Genomic DNA, 26,319 nt, shown 5'->3' with positions numbered 1-26,319 from the left:
TGTATAGATTTACAAAATAAGTAAAGCTATAGATTGTAAATGTGTAATCATGCACTGTTTTCTGGTCGAGTTTCACTAATTGTGCCCAGTTAAAAGTTTGAATAATGCAACTAAAAGGTGTGAATGTAAAATGTATGTTGATGTTGGATTCCACAGTGTTTGTTTTGTTGTCCATCTTGGAGTAAAAAACAAATAGTTAGCTCTGCTATTTATAATTTATCTAATGTGGTTGATACCATTGTTTAATAAAGGGATTTTAAAGATCAAAATGTGATGAGGAGAGAGCATTCATTCATAGTTTGTGCATATGATTCAGAGGTTTCGTTATTCATTTATACTAACACATATTTCTCAGTCTAGATATAGATGTAATATGTACGGTAAAATGTAAAAATAATGCTATTAATTGGAAAAACACACTGGCCAATAGTCAAAGATTAGTGGTACCATTTCTTTGGTCAAAACTAATACCATTTCATGATTGTAAATTTAAAAATTCAGAAAGTCAAGGATAGAGAGTTAATCTTAAAATATTGATATTGATGACAAAGGAATAAGACGTTTTTTATAAAGATCTGCAGGTACGTGGAATCTATAGCGTTCTTCACGGCATTACAAATCAATTCTTCTTCTCAAACATCGAATCTTCTTTCTCCTGGTAAACAGAAAACAATAAACAACAAACAGATCTCTATAATCGTGTTCTTGATTTCGTGACAAACAAGAAACTACAAACAGGTTTGTTTTCTCTTCTCCCTTCGTCCTGATTCTTGTGACATCTATTGTCTGTTCATGAAACTTGTCTCTTATATGTTGTCTTTGTTTAGATTTTTTTCACGTTATCTAATGAATTTCTAAGTAGATTTGATCTTATTATGTGCAATCAAGAAATTTATTAACCTGCCTTGTCTTGCAAGAAAACTAGATTTTGATATCGAAGCATAATAGATAGACATGGGAGGTGCGGTGACGAAATCTGGTGCTCAAGAATGGGTTCCAGAGACAAAGCTAGAGGCCAAGATCAAAGAAGCCGTGCAACGCAGGGCATCGAAAGGCACCACAATGAAATCTTTCAACAGTATTATCCTCAAGTTCCCAAAGATCGACGAGGGTCTAAGAAACTGCAAAGCCATTTTCCAAGAGTTCGGTGAGTTTTGCATATATACGCAGCAGATTCTTTATAGTTGGTTTCCTCATGGTTGTCTTGGTTGAGTTGTTTTGTGGCAGATGAGGATTCGAACGGGTCCATAGATCACTCGGAGCTAAAGAACTGTTTCAGGAAGCTAGAGATCATGTTCGAAGAAGAAGAGATAAATGATTTGTTCCAGGCTTGTGATATCAACGAGGATAAGGAGATTGCGTTTACTGAGTTCATTGTGCTTCTCTGCCTTGTCTACCTTCTTAAGGACGACTCATCCACTCTCCAAAAGGTAAACTTAAACCGCAAAAACTTATGTTTATCAATCTCCTCTCTGTGTTATACCATTTGAGAGTTTTTCTCACACGCTGAACAGAAATGGAGACTGGGAATGCCGAAGCTGGAGCCAACGTTTGAGACGCTAGTGGACACGTTCGTGTTCCTAGACGAGAACAAGGATGGACATGTGAGCCGCGAGGAGATGTTCATAGCCATTGATGAATCTGGAGAACGTTCCTCCGGGAGGATTGCAATGAAGAGATTTGGTCTTTAGTCCTCTCTAAACTAATATCTCTCATTTTTCTTTCTTCATTGAAAGAAGAATATATCTGATTTTGATTCATTTGTTTTGAATGCAGAGGAAATGGACTGGGACAGAAATGGAATGGTGAACTTTAAAGAGTTCCTGTTCGCATTAACTCAGTGGGTTGGGATAGATGAGAATGAAGATGATGATGATGATGACGACGATAACAATGACAAGGCTTGATGAGTTTGCATAATGTAGTAGTAACAAACTTATACTAGTTGATGTGTTTATGTTTTAATGCAAACAGAATAATTCATTACCAAAACACAAAACATTATATGTTTTTACCCAAAATTAAGCAACAAAGCTTATCACTAGTCTCCACTGAACCAAAAGAACAAAAGCAAAGCCAAAACTAACCCTCGGATAGAGACAGATACACAAAGATACAGACTCCTGTAGTTCTGTCATCTGAACTCTCTCCGGGACACATAAGTAAACAGACACAGACTCATATATGAAGGGTACCGGTAGCAGCCAGGTGGGGATGGGGATGGAGATGGAACCTTCAAAAGCCTTCTTGTTTGAAGAAGGGAAGTGTGGTTACGTTGCAATATATAATTATACCTTTGTTGAAAAAGGGTGAGATGAGTTTTGTTTTGTTTAGTCCCTTGTCTTGGCTCTCTTCATGCCTCCGAGGCTATTATTGTAAGGAGAGACGGAACCAGACATTGGAGATGGAGAACCTTCTTCTCTAAGACTACCGTTGAGAAGCGCCAGTTCCCTTAGCTGTTGTTTCTTGTAGAAATCATGCGTCTCCTCCTGAAAAAAAAAACATTACAAAGTGTTTTGTTATAGAGAGACTGTGAATCTCTGGTAAGAGCTCTGAAGAACAAACCACTGGAGTAAGTAGATCGGCTAGGATTTCACGAGCTTGCATGAGACGTGCATCCACTATCTCAATGGGCAACTCTGCCTCCACTAAGATGTGGAGCTGTTCATTCAGGTGCTCATACCCTGGTTTCCCTCTCATCATTTCCTCCTGCAACAATATGCTAATGGAATTTAAGATACCGTTAAAAGTATTAATTATCTTAAACAGACTAGAGAATGTAATCACCTTGACTGGGTCTTTAATGCTGCCTCTCCCCCTGATAAGAACACGGCATTCAGAGCTCGCTTCAACTCGTTTTAGGGAGTTTCCTCTAGGTCCCAAGAGACGGCCAACGAAATTGTACTGCATGCAGATTATCAAAAATGGAAGTTTACACATTGGCTTAAGATAGTTTCAGGATATCAGCAAATGGGAAATGGAAAGTACACATACGTTTGGATACTTGTCGACTGGAATATCCACCCTGATTGATCGTTTTACAATGAGACCGGACGAGTTACCAGGAGAGTTTAGCCAATTTGGTGCTGGAGATGATGAAAGAGATCTCTGCAAAATTAGATAAAAAAAACCAATAACTTGTTAGAAGAAGCCATGTCAACCTCAAAAAGCATAAGTACATGATACATACATCCGGTTGCATCATCAAAACCACAATAACATTAAAATAGATCTTATCAAATGTTACAGAAAAAAGGGCAATGGTGTTGCATAGCAACCTGTGATTGCTTATATTCACAGAAAAAAAAAATCATATAATTAAATCATGTTATAAGGCTACTGAAGGTAGTGGAGTCTATAGTTAGTGCGTTGACTTAAGATTACTAGGTTACTAGAGAGTTAGCCAAAGCTACCTGTCATGACTAACTATGATTATTAAGAGTAAGTAAGCCAAATCAAGTCATGTCAGTACAACTCAAAGTCAACAGAAGCTTTGTGCTACAATAGTATTGAATTAGATGAAAAGAGAGTTATGTTAATGGGTTAGTAAGAGTCATACTTCTGATGGAAACTGTGAAGGCCATCTGTTCATGTCAGCTCTTGAATTCTGAAATATCCCTCCAGAAGACAGAGGGCTAGGAGGGTGGTCAAACCTACTCTGAATTAATGCATTCTCCAACAGCGTTCTTACACGCAATATTTCTGTTTCAAAAAAATGTTAAATTTTGAAAAGAGTTAAGACGCACCCAGTTAGAAATTAGTCCACATATCCATCACCAAATGATAGTTGGAATGGAGAAGAGACACTCTCTCAACTAAGTTAGTGGAATATTAAATTTCACACTACAGTTTAAAAGTAGAAAGAATGTAACAGAGAGTAAACAAGGGGTAATTGAACTATGCTATGATTTCATTAAAGTAGCATTCTTAGTAAGTGATCTGTCTCAAAGACGAATCACTGAGATGCTTATCAACTGTAAGAAAACTTGTAGCACAGAAGCAGGAGACAGAGAAATTGTAGAAGACATAAATGAAGAAAGCACAACATGTATCTCTTTATATATAACAGAATGGTTGACTGACCTTGATTCATCAGACGGAAGACATGTGGGAGCACAGGCAAGAAGGGAGTAAGCTTGTGGCGCTCTGCAAGTAATTCAGAAAGATACCTTGCCAAAACCAAGAAAATTAACCAGATCAGTATGACCTCCTTGAGCACACCAAAAGCAAATACAAATGCCAAATCTTTCAGCAAATTATAGTGAACTAAGTTAATCTTCCATCAGTAAAGATTCATGAACACACCAAGTCAACAAACGCAACCAACGATTCTATGAGATCCCATTGGCATTGACAATCCATTTCCCAGTAGGTAACAGACAAATTAGGTTTTATAGAGATTCAGAAAGTTTCTTGTCAAGTTAAAAGGTTATTACTTTACCAAACTCCCAGTGAAGAATTCAAGTAGATTTGAGTTATAAAAAGAGCAACATAGATCTTGGTGCAAGCAACAAGAATAAATAAATAAATAAATAAATAATCAGATTTGTAATGAAAAGTTAAGAGAGCTCACTGCTCAGGATCCAATAACAAAGATCAAGAAACAAGTCAACTGTAAGAGATTTTTTAAATTACTTTTCTTGCTCAACGAGGAAAGAAGGTTGTGATCGGAGACCACCAGAGAAGTTAGGTGACTGAGGAGCCGACGGAGGCACGGAAAGAGGCGGCGGATACGTCATAAATCTCCCTCCTCCTCCACCACCGCCACCACCACCATCCATACCGAGTGAAGTCATCATCATCATCAGGACGTCTTCTTATTCCTCAGCTGCTTGTTACCGGGCTTTATAACAGTTAACAGCTATAGGCGGAGAGGTAGGAGGTTTTGTGGCGGCGGGATCAGAAGAGGATGAGAGAGGAAGTGAATCTCGGACACACACGTCGGTGGATGTTGTTTGTTTGTTTGAGGTCTTTATAGCTGTGAAAATGATTTTATATTTTCGTCTTCTTTCTTTTACCTTTGATCTCTTTTTTTCTTACCGTTCTTGTCCAAGAATCTATTACTGTCTGGATGGATGGATCCAGCTGGATACCTCTTAAATCATTGAGAGGCTACGGCTACCTACTTGACCCCCGGGCCCATATTTTCAGGCTTCTCGAATCAGTCACATGTGTATTATATAAGAAAACGTCAAAACACTGCATTTTTTAACACACCAACCAACCAAAAAACATCATTTGGAAGTTTTGGATATTATTATAAGAAGGTTGTTTGACTGAAGCTTGACCTCTATGATTAATCATCTCCATAAACAACATCTTAGGTGGGTTCTCTAACTCGTTTCTCTCACTCAATAAGAAGAGGGAGTGAGAAAGAGAGATACAACAACTAATATTTGATTTTTGTGTGAGAGGAGAAAAGAGAGAGAGATAAAATGTGGGAAGAAGGAAAAATTTCTCAATTTTTTTTCAAACCGCATGGGACAAATCATCATCATCATCATCATGTCTTGTGTCACAAGTAATAAACACATTGTAGTTTTCATACTTTAAAGGCCACCAAGATCTGCTTTTACCAGTTTTTTAAAGCGACACACACGGTCCCACTCTCATTACAAAGCTAACCCCTTCTTTTTGCCTAAGACTCTCAGCTTTCGCTTTTTACACACAGTCAACAAATCTCTTTCTCTGCATCAATTTGATTAAACAGAATCAACTTTGACTATATACAAACAGAATCAGCTCCTTCTCCAATCTTGTACGGATTGGAACAGTATGACGATGAAGGAAGGACTAGTGTTCCAAACCAAACAACAATCTCCCGCCGGTTGAGTAAGCAAGGGATATGAAAATCCCGGTTTAGTTTATTAAACCGGGATTGCACCAATTGATTCCGGTTTTACTGCCCAACTGCCCCGCACAAATTGAAATTTTGTGATCACTCGATCTTAATTGGGAACTAGATTTTGACCCGCGCTTTCAAAGCGCGAGTTTACTTTTAGTTTAAATATTTAAATATTTTATGTAATTTTTAAATTTGGGTCAATATGAGTTGAACAAAATTAATTTAAATTGATGTATAACTAACTGAAATTTAATTGTGTTTTGATTTTAGTGGTCATCGGAGATTCGGAAATATCACATATAGTATCAAGTTACTTGCCAAGTTTTAGTGTTTATTAGGGATGGTCGTTCGGGTATCCATTCGGGTTCGATTCGGATCTATTCGGGTTTCGAATTTTCAGGATCAAATATTTCAGCTCTATTCGGGTATTTCTAAATTTCGGTTCGTGTTTGGTTCGAATCTTTGCGGGCTTGGTTCGGGTTTTAGGATAAACCATTTAAATTATTTTTTAAAAAAATTAAATTCATTATATGCTTTAAATTCCTCAAAATATATAAATAAAATAATATATTATAAATAAATTTGAATAACAAATGTCAATATACCTAAACTTAACATATAAATTAGTTTTGTTTGAACATTTGGATAGAGAATCAATAGATTGTTTAAGTGTTTTTGGTGTTTTAATTATAGTTTAGCTATTTCAGACATTTACTTTTGACTATTTGTATATATTTTCAAATATTTTGGAAAAACAAAAAAATATCTTATATATTTTAGATATTTCTAATATCCACTAAATCTAAAAATAATAATATATTTCAGTATATATATCTATTTCGGATACATTCAGGTACCCAAAATATTTCGGTTCGGGTCGGGTTCAGTGTTGGTTCTATGAATACCAAAATTTTGAACCCATTCGGATATTTAGTGATTTTCGGTTCGTGTTCGGTACTATTTTTTTGATCGGGTTCGGTTCCATTTTTCAGTTCCGGGTTTTTTGTCCAGCCCTACTGTTTATCATAAATATATAGAAAATTTTGATTTTGATTTTATTCTTAAAATTTGATTTCTCAAAGTGCTCTCTCATTTTTGTGGCTAGTATTGATTTTGTAAATATATTTTAAAAAATATTTCTAAAAACAAAACCAAGACTATTATATTTTAATATTACCACATTTTTATGCATCAACCATATATGTTTATGTGATGTCTAATACATTGTTTTCCTTCATAAAACAAACTTTAATACAGTGTTATAATAAAATCATGCAATATTGAAGTATAGCTAACCGGTTACTAACTTAGGGTCTGACTGGTTTAACCGCAGCGGTTGCGTTTGCGGTTGCGGGAGTTTACGGGTACGGGAGTTTACGGGTGCGGGTGGTTGCAGTTTCAAGCGTTTTCTAGAGATTTGTACGAATGGTATAGTGGTTAGTAATTGTTGCGTTTGCGGGACTCTTATGACTGGTAAACTACCAAACGCAACATCTGTTAAATAATAAATTAACAATATTTACATTTTATATAATTATAAAAAAATAAAAATTATATAAAAATATAATAAATATAAAATTTATATTTATAAAATCATATTATTAAATTTTAAAAATTTATAGTAAATATTTTGGTTTGAAATTTTTATAATATAAATTAAAATATAATATGTATACATTTTACAATTTAAATTATTTCAATTTAAAAAATTTATTGGATATTCTTAGTATTATTTTTATTTATTTTGTTTTTAAAGAAAAATTATTTATCCTCCCGCAACCGTCCGTAACCGCTAACGCTAGTTGGAACCAGTTTTTGATTTTAAGAGGTTCGGAGCGGTTTAAAGCGATTTGTAGTGTTTTCTATGATTGTTCCGAAACGCCCACAACCGCAACGAACCGCAAAAACTGCGTTTGCGAGTGGTAGCGGAGAAACCAGTCATGTCCTTAGACGGTCATATACCATACTATATTAACATGCACTAACACATTTTACGTAATAATAATATCTTTATTTTAAAAAATTAATTAATTTTTCAAACCAAACCTGGAATTAGTTGTGGTTACATGGTTAAATCAGATAAAATTAAACCAGAAAAACGGAAGCAAAGGAAAACCTAGTTAACCGGATCCGTTGGTGCCTCCGCTAATCACAGCTGCTGGGATCTTTCGGGTCACCTCATTCCAGCCAATGTCGTGATTCATCCTCAACTCTTCTGTCTCAATGGCCACTCAGGCAGCAATTGATGCTTATTTTCGACGTCACCGGAGTTGTGGAATATTTTGGGGATTGCAAAACTAATTCGACTGTTTTGATTCTTCATGAAACCCATCGACGACGGAGCCAAAACAACTCACCTCCGCAAACTCTGTTCTAGCCCCCTCCTCACTTCACCATCACCAGCGAACATGATCCTTCTGAGAGTAAGAAAAAAATCAAATAGTCCGATACTTATTATGATTAACAGGACGGGAAAGGAAGATATTCTGCATTTAAAGTATAGGTGATATATTTTTGGATATTTATTTAAATAATTTTATTTTTTAAAAGAAATAGGTAGTGGCATATTATTGTAATTAACTTCAAAAATCAAGGACAAATACCTATTAGGTATTTTACTTTAATAGTATAGATGAGATATCTAAAAATCATTTGAAAACAACAAACTAAACATTATATATATGCCCACCAGTAATCAACAGCATAGTAAAAAAAAAAAAGAGTGATAGCATCAGTTGGTTTCTTCCTTTTAACATCTCTTTGAAGATCATAGTCTTTTCGAGAAAAAAAAACTCTATACACCAGATAGAAGTAAAGTTTTGTTCTTTCTCCCGCGAAAAGCTCATCTCCCAAAAACTCTTAGAACAGATGAGGTGAGAGCAGAACTTAGGAACCTCATGCCGGATGATCCTCCAGGGAAGTAGGATATACAGTAGTACACCAACGCAAGAACCTGTCCATTACCAATAATGAGATTCAGTATAAACGTTCGGATTCTGCAAGCACAAGTTCTTTAATCTATGCAAGTATCTTTAATTGATGGGGGGTGGTGAAAGCAGGTAAGTAAACACCACCCTAGTTCTAGAGAGTCTAATGCTTGTTGCTCTCGTAGGAAAATCTCAGTTTGAAATAACTTCAACTCAAGACTAGAACTAGAAGAGAATATTTTAAAAGGTTGGAATAATGAAATGTAGTACCTGCAAGACAGAGAAGACGACAGAGAGAATGTAGCTGTGAAGAACCATGGAGACGTATATAGTACCAACCATGGTGGCAATGAAACCTATGGTTAAAGGAAGCCTCTGGAGAAAGTAGACACACGGAATTATAAAGAGAGTAAGGGAACTGATTCTTAGCTCTAAGGCATGATGAGACAGACACTAAATGATAAACGTAGCATATACCTCCATGGATGACATGTGTGCGAGCTGGTTTTGTGGGCCACGAAGTGCGAAGAATGATCCGATGATAAATCCACATCCAAGGGTGAAACAGATGGCAAATTTCTGAGGCATAAGCACCATGACTGGAAGAAACATAGTGAAGGCAATGAAGATGAAGAAGACACCACTGGCGAGAAGCAAACCGAAATACATGAGGGCTTTCCCTGATGGCATACTGCTGGTTGCTGACGACAAGTTCCCCGGAATATCTCTAACTCCCTTCGAAACCCTGTTGTCATTGGATACATGTAAGAGATCAACAAAAGAAGAAGCACTTTTATTGATAGCAAAAGACAAGAAGAAGCCCAGACATGTAAAAAATAATCTGCACTAGAGATTTAGAGATAATATAGTTACAATTCCAAAAAAACTGCTTATCCAAAGCTAAAGTATAGCATGTAGCAACAGACATAATGCAGCTAGATATCAGTTAGGGGTCTCTGCATCAATCAAATACATTAAGCTAAAGTTCCAAAGAGAAATGAAAAATGATCTGATGATGGCAGTCACAGACTTACAGGTACAACCAAATTGATTTGGTGATGGCAGAGAGTGATTAACACACAACTGGATCCATGTACTCCCAATCAGAGCTATCCACTAACTAAATCTGGATCCATGTAACTCACGCTTATGTTCATCAGACCAATTCACTAAACTAAAAATCCATTGGCAATGCAATTCTACAGATTCACTAACACACACTTCTGACTACCACCAATATTCTCAGATTCAGTCATGATTCAGTGAATGATTGAATCATACAACCTCGAATTTGGGGAAAGGGATGGATGACTTACACACTGAAGGTGCCAGAAACAGTGTCGTTGGCAGATCTAACGGCGGATTCGATGTCAAACCCAAAGCTTCCGCTACCGCCACCTTCCTCCACATCTCTCGCCGCTGCGTATGAGTTCCAATCCGCCAGCAGAGACGAACCTGATTTCTGCTGCTCCGCCTGCTGATCTGCACTGCTACTTCCGCCTATCGAAAACCATCCTTGTGACATTTTCTCCGGCTCTTTGCTACTAATTCGGTTTCAAAAGTTTCGACGGAACGGGGAAAGACCAGAACGCCGGCGATCCGAGATTTTCGCGAGCGTAAGGATCCGGTGGTAGAATAAGAGAAACAACCCGTCGATCAGTGTGAATCGTTTTTGCTAACGGTGTCGTTTTACGAGAGCAATAAATAGTCTTACGAGTTAAGTTACTTATTCTCGTCTCCTCAAGTCTTATAGGACAACATTTAGTTAAGTTACTTATTCTCGTCTCCTCAAGTCTTATAGGACAACAAACTAAATGTATGTATATACATTTAAATCACCAAACTAAGCTTAGCAGAAAAAAAGACAGCTTAATAGTTCCATTTAATTTGTGTTACAGATTTTTACGAATAGAAAATAACACAAACACAGCCAAATCCTTCATTGCCATTGTCCCAGTCCAAGAAGATCATATTATTTTCAAGAGCTGGACTTCAAAGACCAGAGGCTCATTCGCGTGCGATAGAAGGCTGCGTCTTGGTCCAAACTGCATCCATCCACAAAGACATATCGTTTTACATTAAGTTCATTTGTTCTTAGGGAAGAGTAGGATATGGTATGGGTACCTACCTCCTCAGGGATTGGCTTCAGTGTCTCGTTTATGTACCCTACTGATGGAGGTATCAGTGCTCTACGCTTCCCTGCAAATAGTAATATATGTTATCTGAAGAGATTCATCCAAAGACCAGAATCTTGTTTTTTTTTGTGGTTTCATGCTTTTACCTCCGGCTTTCATGCCCACCAATACTTCCTTCAAGCCCTCGATAACCTATTTTGCCAAGCACAAATTTGTTAAAACGGGTCATGGTCGGATTAGTATGTTACATGTAAAGCTGAGTGTAATATCAAAGTACGTCATTGCCGTCAAGAAAAAGTTTCACAGGAGCGGCTTCCCCACTGAATTGGTCCACCGTGCTGAATCAAGAATCGATAACCAGTTAGAAATCAACTGTGAGAGAGAGTGAGGCATCTGAAATCTCACCTATGAACGAAGTATCCATTTGCACGTCGACATACATAGTTTAGTTCGACCAGGTCCCCTTCATGAGCTTCTCGTCCTTCCCCTTCAATAATCTCTGCAAAAAAAAATTTGAAAAAAACTTCTATTACATACAAAACTGTACTGTAAGAATATCCAATGACAAGTCTCCGGATGTTTCCAAGTAACCTTGAATCCTGACGCCACTTGGGAGCTTCAACGTCCTGGACACTTCAATCACCAAACCAAAAGGAAAAACCTAGGATGAGGAACTAACTCCGGGGGAAACAATCTTTCTTTGTACATGGCTCACCTCAAAGCATGATGAACCAAATTGAACAGTAAGCAAATTCACGGTGTAATTGAAAAGGGTTGAGATACCTTAGAGAAGGACCAGTTTTACCTGACAACTTCAGGTTCCTTCATCTCAGGAACTGGCGCAGCTAAACCAGGAAGATTCACAAGAGTCAACACCGAACCCAACCCAGCGAGCTGCATAAACATCCTTCTGGGACGATGATGAACGGCCGTTATAGAAAATAATCTACTACGGGAAACGCCGTTCCTAGAATTTCCCACGCTGCTAATGAAAGATCAGTCTCCAGTTACATAACACTCTCGAACCGAGGGGAGAAAATTAAACGATAGAGGCGAATGTTGAGAAACCAACCTTAATCTCATGGATGATCCGACGAAAAACTGTGCAATCTCCATAGCCATTGTCGTCTTCTTCCTTTCCAGATTATGGATAAGAAGAAGAGGCGCCAAATTGTCCGCGTCATTAAGAAGAAGCACATAGAGTGAGGGACTGATTATATACGGTGCAATACACCATAAAACTTGTGGGCTTGTAGGACATGGAAGATTTAGACATAATAATCTAAAACAATGATATAAACTTTGCTTCTCCTTCACTACGCAGCTTCGCTTCCTTACAATTAGGAGAGAAACCTTAATTTCGTTTTCTCTGTTTCTTCAGACACCGAGACATTTGCCTTCCACACTGAGGTCAGTCAGTGAACATCACACGATTCAGTAGTATACATCCAGATGCCAGGACGAGAAAACATAAACCAAACCAAGAATAGATTAAAAATACAACTTTGTTTTCGTTTTTTTCTTTTCCATTTTCACAGAAGAAACAACAAAATCTTGGAAACTTGAGTTCAGAGAGATTTAAAAAACAAAAACAAATAAACATGATACATGACTGAAAACAAACACACTTGCCGAACTGTTTGATCTGCTATGCTCTTCTCAGGTATCTTCCACCTGAGAATGAAACACAAAGCTCGGAAACGTAGTCGTGATATCCCTGCACGCAATAAAAGAGAGAGAGATCGGTTTTAATCACACGTGAGTTAGAGAAAATTGGGTAAGACTCGGGTTAGTCATTTTAGGAACTCACTTGAGATACTGAAGTGTCATGTTCTTCAGAAGCGAAGGATGCCTAAGAACAAGGATCCTCCACTCTTCCTTATCGATCCTCCCGTCATGCTTTGTGTCAGCTTCTTCAAATGTCTGCCACAGAAACAACTCAGATATCACTCTTTGCTTCATTTCTCAACTGCTTACATGAGTTGGAAACTAGTACAAAGGAACCAGAAAATAGTATCGAGTGTAAAATGCAAGGAAAGCACACCTTGTCGATTATACTCTCTATGACTTCGTCTGACAGGTTCATGCCTGACTCAGCAAGAGTAGCCACCACCATTTGCTTCACCTGGACAGTGATAAGAAAAATAGTGGTGGGAATGTTAAGGGCACATAAGATTTTTTACAGTTTGAATGAGGAGACTGAATAGATATGTACTGCTTTACCTCCTGCCTCTCGATGAAACCTTGCTGCTTAAGATCATATAGCTGAAACGAAACTGCAAAATGATATTCCAGGAAACGATTAATGTCAACCAAGTGAACATCAGATAATTTGCTGCACATAGTTTCTCGGATCAAGTTTTTCTGAGATCAGAGGCGTACAATCAATCTTGTCGTCTATAGGAGCATTTGGATGAAAGACGGAGAGAGCACGGGCAAACTCCTCAAACCCCAGTATTCCATTATGCTTTGTGTCGAACAAATCAAACACCTGTGATTGGGCATGTCAGCATATCTTTCTATAGAATCTTAGCAAAAAACAAACACTTTTTGGTGAAGAAGAAAAAAAACATACCCGGTCTGCAAACAAGCTCTCTTTTTTATTGGTCTTGAACAAGGCTAGTTGAAACTCTTCCTGATACAACCATAAAACAGGGCACACAACTAAAAATAAGAAAGACGGTCCCAAAAGAAGTAGCAAAACGCGTGAGATACATACCTTGTTTATTAGCCCATCATCAATGACAGCACTGCTGATTTTCTTAAACAGCTCATAGAGAGCCTCTATTTCACTCACGCTAACTGCACCCAAACAACTAAATTATCAATACCACAGAAGAAACATTCGCACTCCTTTTAACAGAGAGCACCAACTAAAGGAATCATTATAACTGAACACCAAAAAAAGAGAGTATGGAAGCTGAGAGCATACAAACTGTTTCTCTGGCAAGTAGTTCAGGATCTCCAAGGCCTCCAGACTGTTTATATATCTCGATATCAAAACACCGAAACAGAGAGTTGCATACATGCTTGAATCCGTCTATGCACTGCGTCATGATATCTCTAGCAAATCAAAACTCTCCATAACTGTCAGACAACCAAAAAAGAAAAAAATTGTAAGAACTTCGGAATAACTTGAAAGAAACCAAAGACAGGAATATGCATATGAACAAAGATAGATACGAACCTTTTAACCATTTCCTAGTTCGTTAAGAAAGGCAAAAAACACTTTGTAGACCTCAAAAAAATATCTGCCATGGAACAAAACAAAGATTTCATCATTTTCAGATGTAAAGTAAAACAACAAAGGCTATCCTATAGTACAATCTTTAACTTTTTTTGCGTTAGATAAAAGTCCAAAAATCATTTCCAAATTAAACTCTTGTTAATAGACTTGGAACAAAGCATGATTTAGGCAATAATAATCCTACACCTAAATCTAAGAAACAAAAACAGCTCAAAAATCTATAATCCTGAGGAATAGAAACCTGAATCTATAACTGCCTTAAGCTACGAAGGCGATCGAGCAAGTTAGATTCCAAAATTTCCGGATATTCAGATTACAATTCGAAGAGAAAGGGTGATGAATCCATCGTTTATATAGAACTCGAAATCAGCACAAGGATCTATCCGATAATCCAGCGAATATGGATTAGATTATTAGTTGCTTTCATTCTCAATCTCAATTTTTTTTGTTTTGTTATCCCGGAGAAAGACGCGATTACAAGTAATCGATCGACCGACCGACCGCGAAATCGTAGACAAGGGAGAAGAGAAAAGCCTTACGCCACGGACGATTCCTTACGGCGACTCCGGAGGTTGAAGCTAGCGATTGTTGCGGTGGAGGTTGGCACCAAAACGAACAAAAAGCTCAACTGGTAAGTGAGAGAGAAAGGTAGATACGATTTTTCTATAAGCAGAAAATAGCAAAAGAAAAACACTAAAAAAAAAACAAATTATTTTATTTTAATCACAAGCGAAATAGACAGCTTATTACAGTATTATATTTACTTTCACTTTCACTTTCACACGTCGTCGTCAAGTGGAGCCAGCCTAGACCATTATGCGCCGTTGTTTCTATACGACGTCGTCTCTCAACTTATCTGAATTGATTTCATCCGGTTTGGTCTTTTGGTTTTAATTCGGTTTAAGAAAAATCAATTTAGCATCCAAAAGGCATCCAAAAAATAGAAATTCTTGTAGATACAGCGTAATAACTGATTGATGTTTATATTCAGTCGCAAGAGAGGAACAAACTATATCAGTAAACATCAAACTGATCATGTTTATGTTATTAGCTAAGGTTACTGGTGAGCTCCTCTGCACCCAAAAAAAAAAAAACAGAAGCAGCCAAGTTTCTTGAACTAGCCAATGCTTATCATATTCCAATATTATATCAGTTAGTAATATTTTGTTTTTTGTGAGTAAGAAATTTATGTAGTACTTGTTAGCTTTGTGTGAAGGTGGTTGGAGCAGATGAAAGCAACACAGCTACTCTATAAGGAGCCATCAGCCATTTAGTATTATCATATTACATTTCATCAGCTAGTGATGTTCAACAGATGCTAATAAACATCTTGTTGACCATGTTACCAAGTAAAATAAAGGCGACACATGAATTGTCAAAGCAACACCTCTATAGTGTGCAAGATGGGTAATATATTATTTCTAATCATTTTCCTCTAATTTAATTGTTGGGACTGGCGGTGAAAGCATGCACTTTTCAATTGAAGACCAAAAGGCGCTGTAGCTGCATGGTTAGCTCTTGTAGAATCTTGTTTGGAATTATAGAATCTGGCCCTTATAGCTTTAGAAACAGACAAAAGGTGGTTAAGTACTTCCCTGTGTCTTGAAACACTTTGTTATAACTTTTACTAGTGAAATAACATCCTGTTGTGATCCATTTTCTTATTACTTACTAATACTTCTTAATAAATATATTCTAAACCATTCATTTAACATTGTTTGAGTTCCATACCTCCTAAACTCACAATATTATTTCGGCCACTAAGCCATCACTCACCTTCAGGTCTGAGAAACTCCAGAGGAAGTACTTTTAGAACACCGGGCAGTCCTTCACCACAATCCCTCTCTCTGTAGGACAAAGCGCCAAAGGACAATGGTCTGTGTTCTCACTCCCCCACCAACCAGGAAAACTTATATTGTTGTTCTGTAACGCAAAGTAGATCAACACTCCCATGATCGCTGTACCAGCATCAAGACCTGCAGAGAGGATGTAGTTATGCCTCGCCCACCAACCCTTGTACCTCCTGAAAATATAGTAGTTGAAAACGACTCCAACGATGACCCACGACCAGTAATTCACAGCCTTAGCATTTGGCATTGCACTAGCCGCTGAGAAGATCAAGGGGACATGAATCTGCTTTATCCACTTCTTCTCCGGGAACTTCCTTGCAAGGAACCAGGCCGGGACAGGAGCAAGGAAGCCAATGAGGAAGAACCAGTTCAACCCGGGGTAAACACCTTTGCTAGTGAACATCCTTCCAGGACCAATGATTCCCCATATGATCGACGCGCTGTAGAACAGATGGTCCCCGGGGCAAGTCCACGGGCTACCTGTAGGAAGCTTCTCCGGGACACAGATGTTATCGACCGAAGACAGAAGCCACCACGTGGTCCCAAAACAGACAGTTGCGGAAACCACGGTCGCTACAAGCTGAACAAGAAACATAGATCTAGGAGGAATCTTCATGTAGTGACCAAGTTTGAAGTCTCCAACGAAAGACAAGGCTTGGGACATACTCACATAACCGTATGTCTTGAAAGCCACGTTAGCTAGTGGCTTCCCCGGGTACAAGTACCCAATGATCAGTTCCGTTATAACGTTAAGACCTATTTGCTGGTTTGTAGTGGCTTGGATAACTCCTATAGGTAACGTGAAGGTAAAGGCAACTGCACAAGCGAGTAGAAGTCCCCACCACGGAAGCTGAAGCTGTTTTCCAAATCCCTCACATGCGTAAAGAGCTAACACAAAGGAAAGAAAGAGAACCGAAATAAACCACCATTGAGGTACTTCTTTATAGTTCTTCTTCATCAGTCTCGTATGCACATCTCCACCAGCCTTTGTCGACGACTTCTTCAACATCCCCCAGATAAACCTAAGCAACAACAAGAGATTTTGTCAAGACTGATCTTACTAGTTTGAGATTCATGAAGAGTACTTACTTTCCGTCAAAGAGAGCAACGTGAGAAACAGTTGCGGTAAGAGTACCAAAGCTGAGTCCATAGACGAGAGCAAACACAACGCTAACGTAAAGCTTGCTGTAGCTTTCGTAAGCGGCAAGGTTGATATCAAACGTTTTCTGGTTGAGGATACGGGTGGTGTTAAACTTCTGACCGGTGTGATCAAACGGAGTAGAGGTAAACAAAGGAAACTTCTTTGCATCATAAGCGTTGCTCCAGTAGAAGATAGGAAGGACGATGTACAAGAAGATGAAGAACCCAGCGAAGAAGTTGGCTATAGCGAAGAACGGTACGGCTAAAGGACTGCCTAAGAAGCCTGCAACCACTGACCAGTCGAGACCAAACGATCCAATGCCTAGACCTTTAAGGCCTGAACCGATCTGTTGAGCTGTGACAGAGCGGGTCCATATCCAGCAGAGGAAGGAGAGGGATGAGATGGAAGGGAAGAGGTAGCCAGGGATGATGTAGTAAACGAAGCTCAAGAAGAAGACTATTAGGAAGAATCTAAGTCTTGTTTGTTTGCCTTCACACTTCTCCTCCTTCTCATGTAAGGCTCTAATCAAATACAGTTTTAGATAAAACTAAACAAATGTTAAGAGTGCAAAGAAGAAAAGTAGTGTTGTAGAAGTGAAGAAGAAAAAGAAAACGAACCTAAAGAGAGAGACTTGAACAAGATTTGAAGGCCACCACATGTAAGGTGAGTCCACAAGGAACTTCCTGAACATACCCGCCCACCCGTATCCCAACAGCTATATAACCAACATATATAAACAGACGTATAATAAGTTAATTATTAGTATATCTAGACCCAAAAAAGATTTGTTAATTATTAAATTATTTTTAAGGTAATGCTTGTTGATCCATCATAGATATTATTAAAAATCAATTTATATAAATCATACTAATTATGCTTTTGTAATATTTTTCATATATTATAAACATATTAACTTTATCATATATTTATATTTAATTTGTGATTATCAATTACTTTTAATAAAATTTACAATTTATTATTATTGATTAAAAATTTACTAAAAATGTAATAAAATATTTTATGAAATACTATTTTTCCGAAACATTTATGTTCAAGTGGGAGTATTAATTAATTATATGAATCATATTGTTACTTACCTGAGTGGTTTGGAGAAGCAACATGGCAGCGGTGGGATTAAGATTCCGGTGATAAAATGCTTTAACAATGGTTATGATGCTGGTCGCATAAGCTCCCCCGGCTCCGGTATTAGCGAATATAGTGATCAACACATGTTCTTTCATGTTGAACGGTCCAGGATTCAACGAACCGGACCAATTTGTACCGGGTAACCGGAACTTCCTTGTTGGTAGAATTGTGGCCATGAGCTTCCCTAGTGGGAGAGTGACGATCTGAGCCACGACTGAGGATACCATGAGCGGGTTCGACCGGTAACCGAAGAAGATGTTCACGAACGCGAGTACCACGCACGAGGACATTCCTAAGAACCATGTACGGAATGTCAACACTGGCTGAGATGGATCGTCGGTTATCGGTACGGTTAACCGGACTTCTTCTATTGGACTGTCGTTTTCCCCCATGGCCTCTTCATCTGCACATAAACCGGCCAAGAAATTGGTTAATAGAAACCAACCAAAAGTGTTTAAGAAATTAAATATAGTGTTAATTAATCTTGTAGGATTTGAATAATATCAGAATTGTCAATTATCTGTTCATATTCTGCCATAACCGTATAGTGGTAAGAATCAAACCGAAATTAGCTGAAACAGAACCAGATTTTATTTACCGATTATGACGATGTTGGACTCAAACTTCTGCTCAGGGGAATTCAGTTCAGGTCCTGTGACTTTAAGAGAGCTTGCCATTTTCAATCTTCTTCCACAATATTATATCAGAATTTGACGCCGGCAACTCTCTGGAAAATGAAAACAGAGAGAGAGAATCTCTCTATTATGCAAAGTGATGAACGAGTATGTAGTTTCACTACTAGATGAATTTTTATGTACACTTTAAACACCAGTGATTGCGTCTTGATTCATTGAAACTAAGGCTGTTTCTGCAAACGAAATAAAAAGTTTAAAAATTCGGTGAGAAAGTGAAATATCTACTTCGAGTAAAAAGGTAGCTAGTAGGATCTACATTAAGTATCTTACTCAAACAGATACGTTAACCAAAAGAATTGGCAGATACTATATATAGCACTCAATAATTAACTTATAAGTTATAACCCACCCAATATTGAAAACAAAGCTACAGAGTGAAAACAAGAACCACAGCTGTAGACTCTAGCTTTGTTTTCAATGCTAAGTTTCAATACTTACGTAGGTTGAATGAAAAAAATACATGATAGAAAAATACATATTGTGAAAATCTATTTATTTTTTTTTCTTTTATATAGAACTTTATCTTGTTTTCATTCTGTAGCTTTGTTTTCAATATTGAAGATAAAGTTCTATATAAAAGAAAAGAAAAGAAAAGAAATAGATTTTTTTTTTTGAGAAAGGTAAAGATTTTCACAAAATGTATTTTTCTATCTTGTCTTTTTTTCATTCAACCATTTATATAATATAATCTATTTATATTTAAAACAACAGTGTATATAAATTGATATGAAGTAAATAAACAATATATAAATAGATTATAGTGTTAATTTTTTTCATGACATTTTATTGTAAGTTTTCTCCTTATCATATATAATTTGTGTAACCAGTTTAAAACAATAAGTAATATTTTTCTTTAAATACTTTCAAAATTATCTAAAAATTTAGTTGTTAGGTCAGTACTTAAATTTTAGTTGCTTTTTAAGTTATGTTATTTTATTTTTTTAACTAAGATTTGAAGGGATTTAGTTTAACTGACATAAATAAAATAATAAGTAAAGAATTTTATTTTTTTTCTTTCTAAAATTAAAAATTAATAATAATAAATAAATTAACTAAAACAACATCTTCGATATAGAAATGACAAGGCTTAAAATGGTTACTCTTTTTAAGCTGATATCAATGTATGCCTCCAACTTTGGGAAAGTAATGTGAGAAGTCATCTCTCTAAACTGAGATTTAACAAAGTTACTAGTTCTTCTCGAAACCTTCAATCTCTCTGGATAAACACAAAAAAATTTCAATTCGTTTACTCTCCTAGGGTTTGTTTCCATCATTGAAAAACTGACACGTGTTGAAAAACAACCGACCCATAAATGGAATTGTCAAAAAAACGACCGGCCCATAAATGGAAAATAGAAACCGTCATTAAAAGAAAGGCGCACACAACAAGATTCCAAAACACGATCGTCTCTCCCACAAAAATCATTTTCTTCCCGCTTTCAATAGTAGCTCTCAGCAATGGCGGAACAGAAAGCCTATGAAGAAGCACTAGCCTTCATGGAAGAGATCAACGAATCGCAGATTTCCACCACGAATTAACAATTCTTTGCCTCCCAAATCTTCATCGTCATCATGTGCCACAAATTGACCTTTCATGCTAGTGGATCATCTTCTCTATATCCATCAAAGTATATTGCTTGATCTCATATTCATTTAGTTGTAGTTAAGGCTTGAAATGCACAAAATATGGACATGTATTGTTGAGATTCACTTGTTTATTTGTATTTTTAAAGAAAGCATTTCTAGAAAAAATAAGTTAGATAAAGTGGGTAATTCTATGCATCACACTTGATTTTTTTGTGTGTATATTATTATTAGAAAGAGAAAAGGAAGTAATTTATATATAGTGTTTATTTACTTTATATAATTTGGCAAACGATCAGTTGTGGACAATTTACTGTTGTTCATAGGAACGGGGTTTGGTTTATCGAATTCCACAGAACTGACAGAAGAGATGCGAAAAGAATGTATTCTACTAATATACTCTACTCTGATGTTTCTTACTTGTTAAACAGAAAAAGCATTAACATATTGTGTATTTTTACAACACTTACAAATACACATAGTTTTAAAAATCCAGATCATCTCTCAGTATAGAACCTTATTAGAAAGAGAAATGTGTATAACAGAGTCTCATCAGTAACCTTAAGAAGAATCAAATACTGTTTGCTTCATGTGTCTTCTAAGGACCTGATTGTATTCTCCCAATGTTATGCGTATACTGTGGTAAGATGAATGGTTCAAAGACGAGATGTCACCTTTTTGAGTCTCCTTCTGCATTTCTCTCGAGCCATACTGATGGATACCGCTGTTTAAGCTAGCATGGTAATATGACAAGCGAGTAGCATGAACAAACCTGAAACCGACTCCATTTGGGTGAGTTTGGTTGATGAGGAGTTGTTCGTTCTGATGATGACGCTGGTTAGAATTGTGGTCAGGTCCATCAGATGAGGGTCCAACACCGAGATTGAGACTGATGGTGTCTGTTGTTTCATCTGGTCTGAACCGAGCCTGGATGTCATGATGATGATTGCAAGAAGACTCTAAAGTGGGAACATCGTGATTGTGTTTGCCTTCGTATGTTGTTATTACAGCTTATCTGTATTTCAGAATATAAAGATGAAGCTATTGTCAAGGGGATGATTACCATCTCGGCTATAGTCACTGGAGTATACTTACCTACCCTTTCTTCTTGTGCAAGACCACCAGAGTTTCGGCGACCAGGTTTAGGTTTAGAATGGTCATGTGTACCCTTGTAAATAATATCAGTGATCTGTCCCATCATGACAACTTTCAAATAATTTCTTCACTTCACAATTAGGATGTGTGCATGTATAATAGCTCCGGGGATATTCACTCCCTTTGTAACCATCATCAGCAGATGGCTTACTTCCTCTGTAGTCATTTCGAGATGTCTGAGCAGATTCATCTTGATCAGATCCGGCTGGAACATCTGTTCTTGCTGGTGGTGTCTGAAAAGGAGGAGGAGGAGTTGGCCGGCTTAGGTCGCTCGAGGAAGCTGCAGTCTCACTGATGGAAGAAGGTGAGTGTGAGGATCCATGGCCCTGTACTGGTGGATCACTTCTATGCTTGTCAAGCTCTGCATATACCTTGGAATCAATAGAGATATTAAGACAATGCCACCCCACAAAAGCATACAAGGGAATTTAAGAACTTTTAGCTTGTGAAAACAATACCATGTTGGATGCAAGAGGTCTGAATCCAAATTCAGTGGACTTGTGCTCGGTGAAGGTGATGTGATGGAATGTGCTTCCTGTATAGAAACTTGAGCTAACATAACATGCACTGGTCGGAGCTTAAACAAAAAACCTGTAGTAAAGGAAGGTTCTGGCTAAAAGTAAAACAAAGTTCACAAAAACCAAATATTATCAGTGACATGGATAAGATCATAGAACATCTTAGCACTATATATAATTTAAGCAAATGGAATTTCTATACATCTAAGAGAAAAGAAAAGCAATTAATAAAGAGTGGAAAGAAAAAGACAAGAGCAGTACCAAACACTGGGAAGATGGACAATGTGAAGAAAAAAAAATGATGAAAAGAGAAAGTATATATATAAAACTACTCAGCATCAATAGAACATGATACATATAAAAAGTTTATTCATGGAGAACAATCTCAATGTAGACACAAATGCAGACCAATGCAGAGTATAGTGTAACGTGAAGAATCGTAATCTTAGGCGAATGAAAAAAAAAATCATAGTTTTTTGAAGCACTTGTAAAAGATTAAGAAAGCATCTTCACCAAGTTACACAACTCAACTAACAAACTCCTACCATCCACTAAGCACTACTAGAAGAATCGTAGCAACGCGAACAATGTCCGGATCAGAACTGAAGCAACAAAAATGTCAAAAGAGATTATATTTTTGGATAGTGAGAAAGTTGACTGTAATCCAATTCCAATTTCACGAATCCCTTAGGCCTTACAAAAAAATGCAATCAGTTGCCTTTTTCATATTTCTTTCTTTTTTGTTTTGTGGCCCATTTCTTATGATCTTTCTCAACAAACACAACAATTAGAATTCAATCTGTAAATATACTTATCTCAGTTTAAATGTTAAAACTATTAATTTCTGGGTCAAAAATATTAAACTATTATCTTCTGGGGGGGATAGTGGTTTTGTTTGTCAACCATATCTATTATGTCATGTTTTTTACAAACCACTAGACAATAAATATCAATCACAGACTTTATTCTCTTATCATGTAAAACTTTACATTATGTTAAAAATATCAGATTCTGATTGGACGCATGTCATGGCAGTATAAAAAGTGGTTAGAACCTGCCTTTTCGGTTACATGGATAAATTATTTATGCGCTTGAAACGTGATGGTTGGTTCTAGTAAAAAGCTTAAGCAAAATAGCTAAAAGAAGCCAAATTCAAGCAAAAAAAAAATAGCTAAAAGAATTAACAATTTGTTTATTTTTGAAATGCTGGTTGGTTCTAGACTTCTAGTAAGAAGTTATGCATGGAAATTGTCAAAGTTCGAAAAGGTGATGTCCTCACCATCATCATAACTTAGATCAAACATTTGACCAAGAGAAAGGGTTGTTCCAATATCTTAGTTAGGTGTACTTAATTTGCAATTATTTTAGTTCTTAGTATAGGCATATATTGAGGAATAGTGATCTCATCTTATTACTCAAGTGCTGGATACCATTTTAAGGAGTGTTCAGAAACAAAGTGATGAACATTAGTAGTTTTCTATTTGATGACCCTAGACAGTTTTAAATATCAATATTATTTAACAGTTTTGAGATTAATTTAAATTTCGACATATGAATGCATGGTCAATGCAAGTGCTGTTAAACTCGTAAACTGATATAACTAGGGATCATCACCCCGCGCAAGCGCGGGGTCATATTATATTTTGCTTTTTAAATGTTGCACCTATTTTATTATTTTTAGGAATCTCCAGCAATTTTGATTTCATTGTTTGTTTAAATTGTTAATCGCTTTTAGTTTGTAACCTCTTTCGTTAATGTCTTTTGGTGTTACAAATTTCTTTTTTTTTGTGCCTATTATTTAATAATTATATTAAAGAATAATAGAAAGCCTTTTTTCAAAAAAAAAAAAAATAATCATACTGAAGAAGAGATGTCTTTAACTATTCTTTGAATTGGATTTTCACGACTACCAAAAGTTTTTCCGATAAATTTGACATGGTCAATAACTTTTCTATGTAAACTCAAATGTTTTTTTTTTTGTAAAGCAATTTCTTGCATGTTTTCTTTTGTCAAAAAGTCTCTTGCATGTTATCTAACTTATCATAGTTGTCTGCATATAGCATGCTAGTGTAAGACGTTGATGAACCAATATTTATAAGCACTTTACAATCTCGTAACGGAAGAAGAATCATGACTCTCAGCCTTAATTATTTTTAGTCAAAGAGGTAAGTACCTACGGCAATCAGCAGATAAAAGATAAAAACAGTTCCGTACTTCTTTTCTTGTGATCTTGAAAAAGACAGCTAAATATATTTTAAAGGCTAGATTAATGTCTGGTTCATGGTTCCATTTTCAGGCAGCGTTTGCAACACAATTAGCAATCTTTCACGAACCAAAAGAAGCAGCACCACCACCATCAGCTCCAGCCACTAAAGGGAGCATATCGTATTTCAAATTCGATCGTTTGATAGAGTCGCAGAACAATTTAACTGCGCATTTGAAACCAAGATCTCTTTTATAGGACATGAAAACAACCTGTTTTACAAACCTTGCGAATCTTCGTTTACCCTTCGCCCCTTCGGATACTCGCTGCAGTACCTGTGAGATATTTATGTGAGAAAATTATTCAAAAACTGAGAATTCATGAGGCTTACATAACTAATTCACTGACCTCACTGCTTTCCTAATGTTGTTCTTGAGGCTTACGTAACTAAAAGCAGTGTATCCGAATCTGACGCCAGGACAGATCAGATAATCTCATGAACTTTGGGTAAATAGCTAGGTAATTTTGTCAGCTATGTGTAGCACATCGACAGTGGAAACACTTGTTAACCACAATTCAAAACGGTAAATACTGGTATATTGTCATAAATACATCAGGGAAGAAATAATCTCACCCAGAACTGCCACTGAGCCTAGATGAATAACCACCACACACTCCATATGGAGTACTACTACTACCACCAACCTGAAAAGTAAACGTCCAAAGAGTCATAAACAGAGAACTGATAGGCTGGAAAAAAAAAACATCTAAGGGAACCTTTAAGGCAGACATACCAGAGCACCATAAGGTGAATAAGCTTAGCAGACAACCCACTTGAGCCATAATAACCACGATAATGATTCCCGCGTTCAGGTCTTCTGCTTTCTGTTCTATCATAGTCCAATAAATCACCAGCATCTGGTGATACAGGAACATAAGGCAAGACCGGCACTAATGCAGAAACAGCACTTTCCCTGTCAAAAACATTGGCTCTACTCTTGATGTAATTTGTATGAGAGCTTCCTTGGAAACATTGATTTCTCCGGAAATCTGAATATCAAAATTGATTCTAATGTTTAGAAGCTCCGCATGAAAGGTTTCTAGATTGAAAATATGTAAACTGCAATGGCTATGTTATTGTGAATATTACCTGAACCATCTCATCATCTTCAGATGCAACTTTCTGAAGATTTTACACGTAACCTTCTTTAAAACCACATCTAATTTAAAAAAAATCAAAACATAAAACTATAATGGATTTGATACGAAAAACAGAAGTAAAAGTGCTAAATTAATATGAAACTACTGGCTGGCTCTAACCTGATTTATTGCGTGACTCCACAGCAGTACCATGACTGCCTGGCAAGAACACTCCAGTTCCACCCGTCAACGAACAATGTCTTCACGGCGGACTTTGGTCTATGTTGGTTGCGGTAGCTCCTTGCTTTGTGTCTTAATGCATCATCATTTCGCTGCTTGTCTTTCTCCTTTCCGAACTTCTGGAACTATACACAAAATAAACATCGAGCTTTTTATTTTTTAAATCGTCGTATTATAACCGACAAAAAAGAAGATTCTAAGTAATTATCAACTGATAAAACATGAGCTCATGTTAGCGTGAACAGATCGAATCTGCTCATCGATTAAAGATTGTTTTGATTGAGAAGGAATCATAACATGTTTTCTCTCCACCGGGGCTGTGACGGTTCTCGGAAAGGGCCGACAGGAAGGCTGTAACTGAAGGTGACTGGTGACCAAAGAATTGATTGCAGCGAGCCAGAGCCACCACCACAAGACACAATCAAAAAGAAGAAAAAAAGAAGGAGAAAGCTTAATAAGGAATATGAGACTGAATTAAAGAGTAAAGAATCAA

General features: G+C 36.9%; 6 protein-coding genes and 1 long non-coding RNA gene across 11 annotated transcripts in view; 1 reads left to right on the top strand and 6 right to left on the bottom strand.

Annotated features, from left to right (window-relative positions):
- Positions 1-622: 622 nt before the first annotated feature.
- LOC130494547 (probable calcium-binding protein CML21) lies at positions 623-2,055 on the top strand. 2 transcript variants are annotated; one of them, XM_057007198.1, is made up of 5 exons: positions 623-738; positions 926-1,147; positions 1,228-1,430; positions 1,515-1,683; positions 1,777-2,055. In XM_057007198.1, the coding sequence occupies exons 2-5, from the start codon at positions 955-957 to the stop codon at positions 1,905-1,907; spliced, it is 696 nt and encodes a 231-aa protein (XP_056863178.1). In that variant the 5' UTR covers positions 623-738; positions 926-954; the 3' UTR covers positions 1,908-2,055. The 2 variants fall into 2 exon arrangements, with proteins under 2 accessions (XP_056863178.1, XP_056863177.1); XM_057007197.1 differs by lacking the exon at positions 623-738 and having other exon boundaries at positions 791-1,147.
- On the bottom strand, positions 1,977-4,968 carry LOC108837370 (KH domain-containing protein At4g26480). The gene is made up of 7 exons (XM_057007195.1): positions 4,636-4,968; positions 4,084-4,169; positions 3,560-3,702; positions 2,995-3,108; positions 2,788-2,904; positions 2,566-2,709; positions 1,977-2,489 (listed from the first exon to the last, which is right to left on the bottom strand). The coding sequence occupies exons 1-7, from the start codon at positions 4,803-4,805 to the stop codon at positions 2,331-2,333; spliced, it is 933 nt and encodes a 310-aa protein (XP_056863175.1). The 5' UTR covers positions 4,806-4,968; the 3' UTR covers positions 1,977-2,330.
- A 3,534-nt stretch (positions 4,969-8,502) lies between these two features.
- Positions 8,503-10,453, bottom strand: LOC108855035 (protein transport protein sft2). The gene is made up of 4 exons (XM_018628720.2): positions 10,089-10,453; positions 9,250-9,517; positions 9,043-9,147; positions 8,503-8,798 (listed from the first exon to the last, which is right to left on the bottom strand). The coding sequence occupies exons 1-4, from the start codon at positions 10,295-10,297 to the stop codon at positions 8,688-8,690; spliced, it is 693 nt and encodes a 230-aa protein (XP_018484222.1). The 5' UTR covers positions 10,298-10,453; the 3' UTR covers positions 8,503-8,687.
- A 168-nt stretch (positions 10,454-10,621) lies between these two features.
- Positions 10,622-12,245, bottom strand: LOC108855037 (peptidyl-prolyl cis-trans isomerase FKBP16-1, chloroplastic). Of its 2 annotated transcripts, none has more exons than XM_018628722.2 (8): positions 11,980-12,245; positions 11,713-11,892; positions 11,499-11,533; positions 11,313-11,406; positions 11,185-11,245; positions 11,054-11,099; positions 10,901-10,971; positions 10,622-10,817 (listed from the first exon to the last, which is right to left on the bottom strand). In XM_018628722.2, exons 1-8 carry the CDS (start codon positions 12,027-12,029, stop codon positions 10,740-10,742), a joined length of 615 nt encoding a protein of 204 aa, XP_018484224.1. In that variant the 5' UTR covers positions 12,030-12,245; the 3' UTR covers positions 10,622-10,739. The 2 variants fall into 2 exon arrangements, with proteins under 2 accessions (XP_018484224.1, XP_018484226.1); XM_018628724.2 differs by having other exon boundaries at positions 11,713-11,889.
- A 133-nt stretch (positions 12,246-12,378) lies between these two features.
- LOC108855036 (calcineurin B-like protein 3) lies at positions 12,379-14,849 on the bottom strand. Its single transcript, XM_018628721.2, has 10 exons — positions 14,694-14,849; positions 14,095-14,158; positions 13,840-13,994; positions 13,627-13,709; positions 13,483-13,542; positions 13,290-13,398; positions 13,131-13,183; positions 12,952-13,032; positions 12,718-12,830; positions 12,379-12,624 (listed from the first exon to the last, which is right to left on the bottom strand). The coding sequence occupies exons 3-10, from the start codon at positions 13,961-13,963 to the stop codon at positions 12,567-12,569; spliced, it is 681 nt and encodes a 226-aa protein (XP_018484223.1). The 5' UTR covers positions 13,964-13,994; positions 14,095-14,158; positions 14,694-14,849; the 3' UTR covers positions 12,379-12,566.
- Positions 14,850-15,752: 903 nt separating this feature from the next.
- Positions 15,753-19,147, bottom strand: LOC108854124 (oligopeptide transporter 5). Its single transcript, XM_057007191.1, has 5 exons — positions 18,890-19,147; positions 18,243-18,694; positions 17,763-17,860; positions 17,094-17,666; positions 15,753-17,026 (listed from the first exon to the last, which is right to left on the bottom strand). The coding sequence occupies exons 1-5, from the start codon at positions 18,966-18,968 to the stop codon at positions 15,964-15,966; spliced, it is 2,265 nt and encodes a 754-aa protein (XP_056863171.1). The 5' UTR covers positions 18,969-19,147; the 3' UTR covers positions 15,753-15,963.
- Positions 19,148-24,354: 5,207 nt separating this feature from the next.
- Positions 24,355-26,319, bottom strand: part of LOC108848877 (uncharacterized) — a 2,440-nt gene continuing 475 nt past the window's right edge. Inside the window, exons 2-9 of one of the 3 annotated variants that reach the window (XR_008944371.1) lie at positions 26,124-26,193; positions 25,767-25,951; positions 25,597-25,666; positions 25,241-25,496; positions 25,081-25,151; positions 24,855-24,978; positions 24,719-24,781; positions 24,355-24,612 (exon numbers count right to left, since the gene is read on the bottom strand). This is a non-coding gene — a long non-coding RNA (uncharacterized LOC108848877). Of the gene's footprint in view, positions 24,782-24,854; positions 24,979-25,080; positions 25,152-25,240; positions 25,497-25,596; positions 25,667-25,766; positions 25,952-26,123; positions 26,194-26,319 lie in introns of all 3 variants that reach the window. The other 2 variants (XR_008944370.1, XR_008944369.1) reach the window with 2 other exon arrangements.

The sequence above is a fragment of the Raphanus sativus genome, chromosome 4 (assembly GCF_000801105.2).
Source record: "Raphanus sativus cultivar WK10039 chromosome 4, ASM80110v3, whole genome shotgun sequence".
NCBI lineage: Eukaryota > Viridiplantae > Streptophyta > Magnoliopsida > Brassicales > Brassicaceae > Raphanus > Raphanus sativus.
Note: the sequence above shows the minus strand (reverse complement) of the source record. Positions and strands in the feature narration are given on the sequence as shown.

Bases quoted from the DNA above. Each gene is read 5' to 3' on its own strand.
- LOC108855036 (XM_018628721.2), bottom strand. From the start codon at position 13,963: ATGACGCAGTGCATAGACGGATTCAAGCATGTATGCAACTCTCTGTTT. The intron at 13,399-13,482 runs GTATGTTTTTTT...GCCCAATCACAG, and splicing joins AGAGCTTGTTTGCAGACCGG to GTGTTTGATTTGTTCGACAC. The intron at 13,184-13,289 runs GTACGCCTCTGA...ATCATTTTGCAG, and splicing joins TATAGACGACAAGATTGATT to TTTCGTTTCAGCTATATGAT.
- LOC108837370 (XM_057007195.1), bottom strand. From the start codon at position 4,805: ATGATGATGATGACTTCACTCGGTATGGATGGTGGTGGTGGCGGTGGT. The intron at 4,170-4,635 runs GTAATTTAAAAA...GGTTTTGGCAAG, and splicing joins TTCCTCGTTGAGCAAGAAAA to GTATCTTTCTGAATTACTTG. The intron at 3,703-4,083 runs GTCAGTCAACCA...TTTTTGAAACAG, and splicing joins CTTCCGTCTGATGAATCAAG to AAATATTGCGTGTAAGAACG.
- LOC108855037 (XM_018628722.2), bottom strand. From the start codon at position 12,029: ATGGCTATGGAGATTGCACAGTTTTTCGTCGGATCATCCATGAGATTA. The intron at 11,246-11,312 runs GTGAGATTTCAG...TTCTTGATTCAG, and splicing joins AATGGATACTTCGTTCATAG to CACGGTGGACCAATTCAGTG. The intron at 11,100-11,184 runs GTACTTTGATAT...TTGGCAAAATAG, and splicing joins TTTTTCTTGACGGCAATGAC to GTTATCGAGGGCTTGAAGGA.
- LOC130494547 (XM_057007198.1), top strand. From the start codon at position 955: ATGGGAGGTGCGGTGACGAAATCTGGTGCTCAAGAATGGGTTCCAGAG. The intron at 1,431-1,514 runs GTAAACTTAAAC...CACGCTGAACAG, and splicing joins ACTCATCCACTCTCCAAAAG to AAATGGAGACTGGGAATGCC. The intron at 1,684-1,776 runs GTCTTTAGTCCT...TTTTGAATGCAG, and splicing joins GATTGCAATGAAGAGATTTG to AGGAAATGGACTGGGACAGA.
- LOC108854124 (XM_057007191.1), bottom strand. From the start codon at position 18,968: ATGGCAAGCTCTCTTAAAGTCACAGGACCTGAACTGAATTCCCCTGAG. The intron at 18,695-18,889 runs GTAAATAAAATC...GTTTATGTGCAG, and splicing joins GTCCAACATCGTCATAATCG to ATGAAGAGGCCATGGGGGAA. The intron at 17,861-18,242 runs GTAAGTAACAAT...TTGGTTATATAG, and splicing joins TGCTTCTCCAAACCACTCAG to CTGTTGGGATACGGGTGGGC.
- LOC108855035 (XM_018628720.2), bottom strand. From the start codon at position 10,297: ATGTCACAAGGATGGTTTTCGATAGGCGGAAGTAGCAGTGCAGATCAG. The intron at 9,148-9,249 runs GTATATGCTACG...TACTTTCTCCAG, and splicing joins CACACATGTCATCCATGGAG to AGGCTTCCTTTAACCATAGG. The intron at 8,799-9,042 runs GTACTACATTTC...GGTAATGGACAG, and splicing joins TCGTCTTCTCTGTCTTGCAG to GTTCTTGCGTTGGTGTACTA.